We start from the raw sequence: 9,718 nt of genomic DNA on the forward strand, positions 1-9,718 counted from the left end.
TGGAGTGAGCGGCCTGTTATTAACGTATAGATAGCTGTATGTTTACGTTTAGTGCTGCCACCCAGTGCTTAAACAGTGTACGCAAAATTAAACAGCGTTGAAGTAAATTGTATCTTATTGTATCCTATGCACGCAACTATTTTAGCCCGTTCGCAGATGTATAATACACTACAACAACAAACCTTGATTATTTAAACTTACTCGAATACTTGTTTATTTTTTCATCTTACTCTAGATTAAAAAAATAAAAATATTATTAAAATCTGTATAAATATTTTTGCATTCCACTTGTTTGAGAGCAAAACACAATTATTTGCTGAAACTAAAAAAAACTATTTTAAACGTACATTTAAACAATACATTTTATGTTGTATCTCTGACGTCATGTAAGACTTATTCGTAAGCTGCTGGTTTTCCCCAAAATACAACTCTAATTTTACACCTTTGTCTTACACATCTCGGTATGTAAAGACGCAAATAACTAGTCTATAAATAATTAAACGGTTTTTATGATGAGGAAATAATTCCTCGATTTCTACTTTCATTTGTGCTCATGAACGATGTATCCAGGTAAACACTGCTGCTATTCAGGTCTGCGCAGGTACTGAGCTACGTAGTAAGAAACAGGAGGTGAGGTCATAATAACTAAAGGGACATTGAAACGAATGGTTTCTATACGATATAGAAACTAGAAGGCGAGCTATTTTAACGTGTTTTGTTTAGAATCTGTGTTTTGTTTTTTGTTTAAATCTTTTTTTTCTTTAATTTATTTTGATAATGTAACGTACGCACGCTTGGCGGTTGATTGTAACGATTACGTTCTATCCAGTCGGTTTAGTTTCGATGAGGTTGTACGGTATCCCCTTGTTTTCAGTGTGAACTAGTTAAAATAGTATATAACCTCTCCAGGACGAGCAGACTGAAGTGGATGGGTGGATGAGCTAGAAAGAATGAAACTTTTACGGATAGTTCACCGATAAACATTTTTAAAGCGTTCTAGAGGTCCTGGTTTTGTCACGAAGTTTCTTTTGCCCTTTCAAATTGAAGGTAATTGATTATTATCTTAAGCCTGCTATTACTATTGTGTTTTTCATGGGTTAGAAGGAAACCCTTTTCCGTTTCTACGTATTGGAAATTCATTTTTCTAAATGTTGTCTTCTGTGTGTATAAAGTGAATTTTAATGTGTTACAGGTGTACAGAAATGCTTTTCCGTATATTTCTTCTATACCAACTTGTCTCGTACGGATTAAGTAGATGTACAAGAAAGTTATTACATATGAAAAACACAGAACAGGAATCCAACAATGGTAAGTAACAAGTTGGGTTTTTTTTGCCCTTGGCTTAGGAATTTGAGTTTTATTGTATGAATCAATGAATCAAATAGGCTAAATAGTTACTTCAGTATAGTTCTATTCTGATATGTATTACATTATTCACCGTAAAATTAAAACACAAAAGCCTCTCAGTAAGAGTCTCAGTAAGATTTTTTTTAGATTTCCTAATTACTTTCCATTGTCGGATGACTAAATTAATAAACTAAAGGTAACTTTCCAACTCTACTTATTTGATATTTGATATTTCATAATTGCTATTTTGAAACATTTTGTTGAATAGAATCAAACTGATGAACCTCCACTTTAACGCCTGTAAATGCCAACACTTCATTCGATTTTTCTACTAACATGGACTCATACTTTTATTGCTTTTATTACCGTGTCATAATTGTAATACATGCTTAAGTGCCTACGTGTCCTTCAATAGAAGGAAATGTTGTGTGATCATATGTATAGAAATGTCCTTATATCCTTAAATCCCAAATTTATTTTGATAACATTTCTGATTGCACAATGTTTGGAAAATGTGGTCAATGTACATTAAAATGGGTTGGACATATATTTTTGGTAGTGTTTTTTAATTTACACTATAGGTTTATAGTGTATACAAAAGTCGTGTCCATTGCTTGACATAAGAACGTTAGAATGTACAAGTGGTCTCTGGTTGCTAGTAGCTAATCGATCCAGGGATCTCGTCCAGTTCTTCCGGAGTATCATCTTGACACAGTTGGGTAGCGCGGTGATCTTTTGTCAATATAATAAACAGTATAACATTGTTTTGCGTATTTGCCGTTGGTCTGCAACGAAAGGTAGGTCTGTGTCGTGGAAGGTGTGTGGCTTTCGCGGAAAACGCGAACTTGAGTTGTCGGAAATGATTTGTGGATGAACTCGTTTGGTTTCAGTTTTTGCGAACGAAGACAAGGCAAACGCGTTCTTGGGGCGCCACCTGTTGTTCAACCGCTTTGATTTCGAGCTATTTACTCCGGGGAATCTGGAAAGGGAGTGCTATGAAGAGCTCTGCAACTTTGAAGAGGCACGAGAAGTCTTTGAAGATACTGCAAAAACAGTTGAGTATTCAGTGCTTAAAGTTTGGTTAAGACTATTTGTTGTCCCATACCGCTGTAAAAGCAACTGAAGCTTAGAACCATGACACAAGTTCAAATAAATAGATAATGGAAAGGGGGAGATTTATTCATGTTTGGAGGCTTTTCTCTTCTGTAAAAATCTTTTTGTAGTTAATTGTAAGCAAAGCTTTGAATCTGAGTGAAATAGTCAATTCCTATTTTGTCTTTGGTTTCTCTCATTACAAATAAAAACACTTAAGTAAAATATACAGCATACTATTCATCAACTAACATAAAAGAAGAACAAAACATCAGGCATGAAAAAGCATACATTCACAGATAAAGTCAAACTGGTCATAATGCAAATACCTGGTACAAACAAATAAACTATCATTAATTACTTGCATCCAGTACTTGTATGGATTATGGGATAAAGGACATAATATACACATTTCTAACAGCTCTAGGAACCCTGAAATCACAGACAGATGGAAACAAAACAAACTGGGAATTCAGGGTTTGGGAGGCATCTTTAATTATATTTTTGCCACCCTGTGCACTGCACTGTCAAAAATGTCCCCCAGTTGTTTTCATTATAATGATTGTATATTCTAATAAATAAATGTAGACGACATAATATGTGCCTTTTTATTTTTATATAATATCTGGCTTTCCAAAAGAATCATGGAGCCCTTTTATCCTATTTTGCAGGAAGTTTTCTGGAAACTGTACATAAAAGGACAACTAGGTAAGAGCCAAGTCTGTATGGAGTGCAGAGTAAGCCAATTCAAGTCTGTGATCGTGATTTAAATGAAGAGAAACTGTATGTTGACTAATAGGATAAACTGTAAACCGCATGTTTTAATAAGAACTATTTGCTTTTGATGTTGAAGATGTGGGCTCTTATGTTTGTTCCTGTGTACACTGGTGTTGTCTGTTTAACTTGGAATTACATGGCGAATATAGCGATTTAAAACGTCTTCCCTACCAGGGTGAAAAGCCATATTCCATCAACTTGGTCTTGGGGTGCTTTAGGGGTTTGTGGATGGGGAGAAGAGGTTAACGTTTTAAATAAGATAGTTCTTTAGTCAAAGATGTTTAATAGAAAGTATTCGGATCCCCTACACAACTGATAAAAAAACTACCGTTTGCACGCAGGAGACTCGAACGCTCAGAAGGTGGACGTCACTGCTCTTCTAACAGGCCTCATTGCTGCTGGAGTCTCTCTAGTCATCATTGGGCTGCTTTTTTGGTACTTCTGTCACAGGAGGTGCAAGCCCAACAGCCCCCCCGGGTAAGGACCTTAACATTCATCATTTCATTATCGGAACCTAATCTTTCCAGTGACTCAGAGTTAAAATGTTGTTTCTCCCGTTCAGTCACAATAATCATATGTCCTGTGTGGTCTTTGCATGACAAGAAACCCCTTTATCTTAAACTGGGCTTTCAGATTAGTTTGCTTCCTCTAAGAGTTGGTTCTCTCAGACTCGCCACTGTAACCTGTTTGACTGCAGCTCTTCTAGGGGCCACGCCAGTCGAAGCAACGCGTCCCTGATTATGAGGAGACTAGAAGAGACGTCTCTGCAGCCTGTACTTCCCCCTGCTGGGGAGCCATGTCCAGGTCTACCTTCCTATGAACAGGCCATTGCCAAACCCGGACAGCACGATGCACCCCCTCCGCCGTACCCAGGGTAGGTGTACAAGACACCCTCTTTGCACCAGGCATCTTCAGGGCAGTGGGTTTCATAGGTTACCCTTTAAATCATCACTGTCTAGACTGGGGCGACAGTTTTCATGTAAACGATGAAACAGGTGACTTGTTCAATCTGTCCAAATTTAGAGGTCATTTTAAATGGTAATCCCCAAAATCCAGTGTTTCCTTAATTGAACAAATGTCTCTATCAATTTGACAACTGAGCAAAAAAAAAATCCCAAGCATTCCTGGTGTGGGATTTATCTTTCAAGCGAGCTGCAACTGTACACCAGTCTTTAGAAAATGGTTATTTAGGGTTCAAACATATTGCACAATTTCCAGGATCAAGAGTGGAGATGCCTGATTTAAATTATTCATCCCGCAGATCTTCACACAATGTTATCAGCTCTTTGCATAAGAACAGCAGTGTGTTTTCTATGTGTATTGGAGTCCACTGCAGTATACTGGAGTCCTGCATGGAGATGCAACGTCTCTTTTGGAAGTATCTAATGCAAGCCCACACTATTAACAAAAAGTCCAGATGGCTGCACTGATCCAGCCATTCCTAATTACTGAGAGAACTTTGGTTAATTTAAATACACGGAAATTAATTTTTTGCAGTGATAATTTATTATTGACATTGATCAAATAAAACAATTTAAAACATATCATGAAATCAGCACATCCATTTCTTATTTAGCTTAAAAAAAATCCAATTTGGAATCTTTACCAATAATCATGTTTACCAATAAAATTCAACATACTAGTTTATACTAATGTTTGTGTTTTCATTCTTCTTTTTTAACACCATTGCCACCCCATAGAACTGATAAAGAATATCAAGTTTCTGAAGATTTTAATTCAGTGTGGTTTTTTTCTTCTGTCTTTAGATCCCGTACAGCAAGCATACAACGATAAAATCAGGAATGGCCTTTTGAATTTTTGGAATTTTTCAGTCTTCCATATATTTTTCTCACCGATTATTCACTATAAGAATGAATACGTTATATCTTGTTCTTGAAGTCTTCAGTGTTCTAAAAGTTTTTGTTTATCATTTAAATAAAGCTCAAATGGCACTTTCAAGCTATAGATGACTCTGTGGGATCCTTTAAGGAAGGTACAGATCAGGCTGCTAGTATCCAAACAGCCCAGATGCACTGAAATGCTTTCTTTTGTTTGTAACCTTGCTTTTTGTTCATACAGTATATTCTTAGTTGGACAGTACTTGTTAATTAAATATAACCAGGACTTACAAAATGCAGTGCCTGCATTTCTCTGCTAATTATGTAAATATGTAACTAAGATTTTTATTTTATACTGGTGACATTGCACTGAGATTCAGGTTTATGGTTGACTTGATTGTTGTTTTAGGATAGATAGTCAAGGAGGGATACCTTTGGCTGTGTTTGGTTTAATTATTGGTAATTGACACATTTGAACTTTGTACTGTAGCTTAAGGATATGTTTCATTGTAAAAAGATATAGTAGCATTCAGGAAATCCACAAATGTGTTTGGAAGTAATGTTGTTACTTTAGATTACAGCTTTCAGAACCACTTTCTCTGTGGTATTTACCACCTGTGTTGACAACTGCTGGTATTATCTGAAAGCTATGTTAAGACAGGGTTGTTGAATAGTGTAAAGCAGGTTTTACTTCACAAAACAAAATATGATATTTAATGTTTACAGTATCAAAATAGGAATATGTGAAACATGAATATTTCTTTATTGTTGACATTTTTAACTTTTTTTTTAAGAAAACATTGATATGATTCGTACTTTGTGACTCAGACTAGATTAAATCACACATAAATCATTACTTTGTGACAGATAAAAATCCAAGTAGTCATTTAGTGGAAAAATGCAAGAGTACATACTAAGGGTTTTGTTTTTTACTTTCCTGTCATTATCATCAAAGCAGTCTAATGAGTTGTTTATTATTAGAGGCAGTAGTTTATTACCCAGAACAGAAAATGAATTATATTTGGGCTACCTTCATCTCTAAAAAAAGGGATATTTTAATGACTACAGAAAAAATAATTAGATTAATAAAGTAAATAGATGATAAAATAGTATACCATCTTGAACAGCATATTGTGCTATAATTATACTGTATGAACATTCTATGAGGTTTGTGAACCTGCTTGATGCTTATTATGTTATTGGATGTACTTATTTAAGAAAAATAAAAACCTTAAGAAAAATGCATTTTTTGGAATGGAATATAAAACAATAGAGTGGTGTTTATGTACAAAGTTGTTTTCTCTCTGTTTCCTCTTGAAAAAGTAGTGCAAAATTGAAATTCAGATGGAGGATTTGTAAATGATTTCTTCTTTTGAAGTGATGTTAAGTGTCTTTTTATATTTAAAGTGTGTCCTTTTATAGTGATTTTACAAAAACATATATTTTGGTAAAAGAGCTACACATGGTATTTTAAATAAATAATTCTATCCTGGCATTCTGTCATGTATGATTTTAATTACATTCTCCACAATCCCCAACTAATTTAATCAAATTGTACAGCACCTAGCAGTTATGCTGAATTTTGATCAAGTATGATTAACATGACCTTAATGAATATAAATGAAAAATTACCAAGATTAAGAAGAACTACATTAATTTGTATTCAATATACAGTAAATGTTAAACATAAAGTAATTGCTTGCAAAACTTAAAATGTTTTAAATCGAAACTAAACCACAATAGAAAACATTATTCTCGACTTGCGTTGCAATGGTGTAGGGTGCACAGTGTGGACCATTTACAGCATAGCATTGAGAAAGCACAATTGTGTTACACAGTGCAATGATCATTATAGAATTATCTGATGCCCCTTGACTCCAATTACCAAGACTATCAGTATTTCGCAAAAGGTAAATCTAGATTATGTACTGAACAGACGTTCAAATAATGCAAATATGCTTGCCTTTGCCAGCAACCTGGTATTCAAAAAAGGATAGAATGCAAATTCTATTGTTAAATCATAGCTTAAAAACAGTCATACAAAAATGTCTGATGAGGAGAGTCTCCTTGATCAGCTCCAGTAGAGCTCTTTACAGGTACAGTACTTCCCTCGCATCACTAAATCGATATCTTGGTATTTTAATAACTTGAGTCTCACGGTCACCACTCATGCCAATGCAAAATGTTGAAATTATATTTCTTTATTAATTAACTGGAAACAAAATTCCAAAATAAGTGTTAGACTTCAGATTTTTTAAAATATTGCTCCAATCGGTCGTTTTTAATCGTCCAAGAATCCGTCGTCAGCTGGTTTAAATAAAAGGTTGTTACTTTCATGATGCAGTACTTGCCGAAAGAGGTCAGTATTTAGCATTCTCTTCGCCTTGCTACGCTCGCTTGTACGGAAAGGTCAGTGTGGTTTTATGCATGAATCAAATAGGAGTTATCACTTTATAGTTCGGTGGTATCAGTTCGGTTTGAGGTTTCGGAACCAGTCCTTGTATTCAGTTTGCGTGTTCTCTTCGGGTCCTTGTGCGATTTCTCCGAGTCCTGCCTGGAGCGCTCTACTTTTAGTCCAGAAAAGGCTCAGGGTTATTACAACGCTCACCAGGAATAAATAGCTTTCTAAAAAAAACACTTCTAGCTGAACATTTTTTAATGAAGGAGTAGCATGATTCACCGAGATTCAAACAATTGAAAAGTAAAGGCAAAACAGAAAGAACAACGTTTTAACCACTCTAGTAACTGTAATAAACTGTGAAAAACGATTGCACATGAACTTGGCAAGGGTTAAAGTAAAATGATCTCTCTGGCGGAATACTGTATCATAAAATTCTGAGTAATGATAAAGATCACTTCACATTGCCCAATGACATTATTTCTTTTTCTTGACACAAACTTTTACAGAGTGTGGGACAAGCTACTGCCATATTATTGAAGCCATTAGCCTTCTTGCAAAAAGTACCTGGATGAGGTCCTCAGTACGACTAGATATTACCTACCAATTTAACTGTCCATCCATTTTCTTACTGCCTTATCCTATACCGTGCTGCGGGGGAGCTGGAGCTGATCCCAGCATGCAAGGGGAAAGGACAGGCTCCGTCCTGCATGGGACACCAGTCCATTGCAGGGCAGACAAGGATGCAAACACACACGCTCACACCTGGGCAACTTTTCCCAGAAGCCAATTCATGTACTGTACCAGTATCTCTTTGGACTGTGGGAGGAAACCCATGCAAACATGGGAAAAGCAACAGACTCCATGCAGATAGCAAACCAAGTCTGGAATTGAAACCAGGCCCCCAGTGCTGCAAGGCAGAAATGCTAACCACAGCACTACCCTACCAAATTGAATTAAATAGACCCAATGTCCTCGTTGGTATTGCAACCTTATTTATTCTCTGAATTATTTCATTTATGTTTGTTCAGAGATGGATCATATAATGTCAAGAGAATGACAGAGAGTATATTAAACATATTCATAAATATTAATGTTATATTAACTAAATTAGTCATGTGTAAGATTTGCTGCACACATTTTGTACTATATATTTAAAGGGATATATTTAGCTAAATTGAATGATTTCACAGATGTAATTTTCGAATCGTTTAGGAGAATACTGTACTTTTTGTAGTTTCAAACTCAGAAGTTACGAAGCTGTTTATTTAAAAACAAAACATGCATAACATGATTTAGAATTCTATAATATGAAATAGAATTTCATACAAATTGAACTTGGTGCGACAGCTGTCTAAATATGTATGAAAACACTTTTCTGATAGAAACAATTAGTTATTTATCAAAATTACTGTACGGCCTTAAATATCACGTCTGTGCCCTGACTAAGGTCCGCGATGAGCAATCATTTGATCCCACTGCTCATCTTCTCACAGAATAGTGATTGAGAAAGTGCCTCCTTGATTTATCCTGTATGTAAGCATGAAAACATGAAATCAATGAAATGCATTTTCCCAGAGGTAAATTAAACATGCAAGTTGGTCTTAAAGATCAAAGACCCAATCAAAGCTAATCATGCTGCATAAAAAGTGAATGTGTTCAGTTTAGCACAGTAATTAGAATATGAATCACAGTTCTATTCTATGCAAATTTGTGACTTCCACTCCAGATGGCACAGGGAAATGCACCTGGGATATTAAACAAATTATCCTGAATCTTTAATTGCAACACCATACATATATTCAACAAATAAACTCATTAACGCTCAAGGACAACAATTCAATTAAAACTGGCACAGATATAATGATTAGTTTTAACTAAATGTGTGGGTACATTAGATTGCGTATTTGTTTTTGGTTAGTTGAATAATATATGTGAATTTAAAAAAGAGTATAATAATTTGTATCTCAATTTTAGGTGCAGAAAATCATTTAAGGTTACAGATACATCTTTCATATCTTTGTATTTTCTAAAGCTTGCTTTAGAAGCCTTTTAATGACTGCGTCTAATGGCTTCTAATGATTACTTAAGCCTTTGACCTGTGTACAGTGTAGTATTAACATTTATTTTAAAAAATAACAATCTAGTTTGTATTTCCACTGAACTGTTAATAATGCAAAGTATGAGGAATCACAAACAGGGAATCTGGGGCTTATTTGCCTAATTATATTTGGAAGAAAAAAATACATAAGCAATTTTAAGCTTT

At 35.1% G+C, this 9,718-nt stretch overlaps 1 protein-coding gene across 2 annotated transcripts; it reads left to right on the forward strand.

Moving 5' to 3' along the window:
- Positions 1-568: 568 nt before the first annotated feature.
- prrg4 (proline rich Gla (G-carboxyglutamic acid) 4 (transmembrane)) lies at positions 569-5,179 on the forward strand. 2 transcript variants are annotated; one of them, XM_015338068.2, is made up of 7 exons: positions 569-630; positions 1,193-1,308; positions 2,238-2,401; positions 3,111-3,147; positions 3,558-3,693; positions 3,914-4,090; positions 4,983-5,179. In XM_015338068.2, the coding sequence occupies exons 2-7, from the start codon at positions 1,203-1,205 to the stop codon at positions 5,008-5,010; spliced, it is 648 nt and encodes a 215-aa protein (XP_015193554.2). In that variant the 5' UTR covers positions 569-630; positions 1,193-1,202; the 3' UTR covers positions 5,011-5,179. The 2 variants fall into 2 exon arrangements, with proteins under 2 accessions (XP_015193554.2, XP_015193553.2); XM_015338067.2 differs by lacking the exon at positions 569-630 and adding an exon at positions 657-1,047.
- Positions 5,180-9,718: the final 4,539 nt, after the last annotated feature.

Source organism: Lepisosteus oculatus, chromosome 21 (genome assembly GCF_040954835.1).
Source record: "Lepisosteus oculatus isolate fLepOcu1 chromosome 21, fLepOcu1.hap2, whole genome shotgun sequence".
NCBI lineage: Eukaryota > Metazoa > Chordata > Actinopteri > Semionotiformes > Lepisosteidae > Lepisosteus > Lepisosteus oculatus.

What these genes read in the sequence shown, in the direction of transcription:
- prrg4 (XM_015338068.2), top strand. Translation starts at nt 1,203, where the DNA reads ATGCTTTTCCGTATATTTCTTCTATACCAACTTGTCTCGTACGGATTA. An exon ending in TTGAAGATACTGCAAAAACA is followed by an intron (nt 2,402 to 3,110) that starts GTTGAGTATTCA and finishes CCTATTTTGCAG; the next exon opens with GAAGTTTTCTGGAAACTGTA. An exon ending in GTACATAAAAGGACAACTAG is followed by an intron (nt 3,148 to 3,557) that starts GTAAGAGCCAAG and finishes GTTTGCACGCAG; the next exon opens with GAGACTCGAACGCTCAGAAG.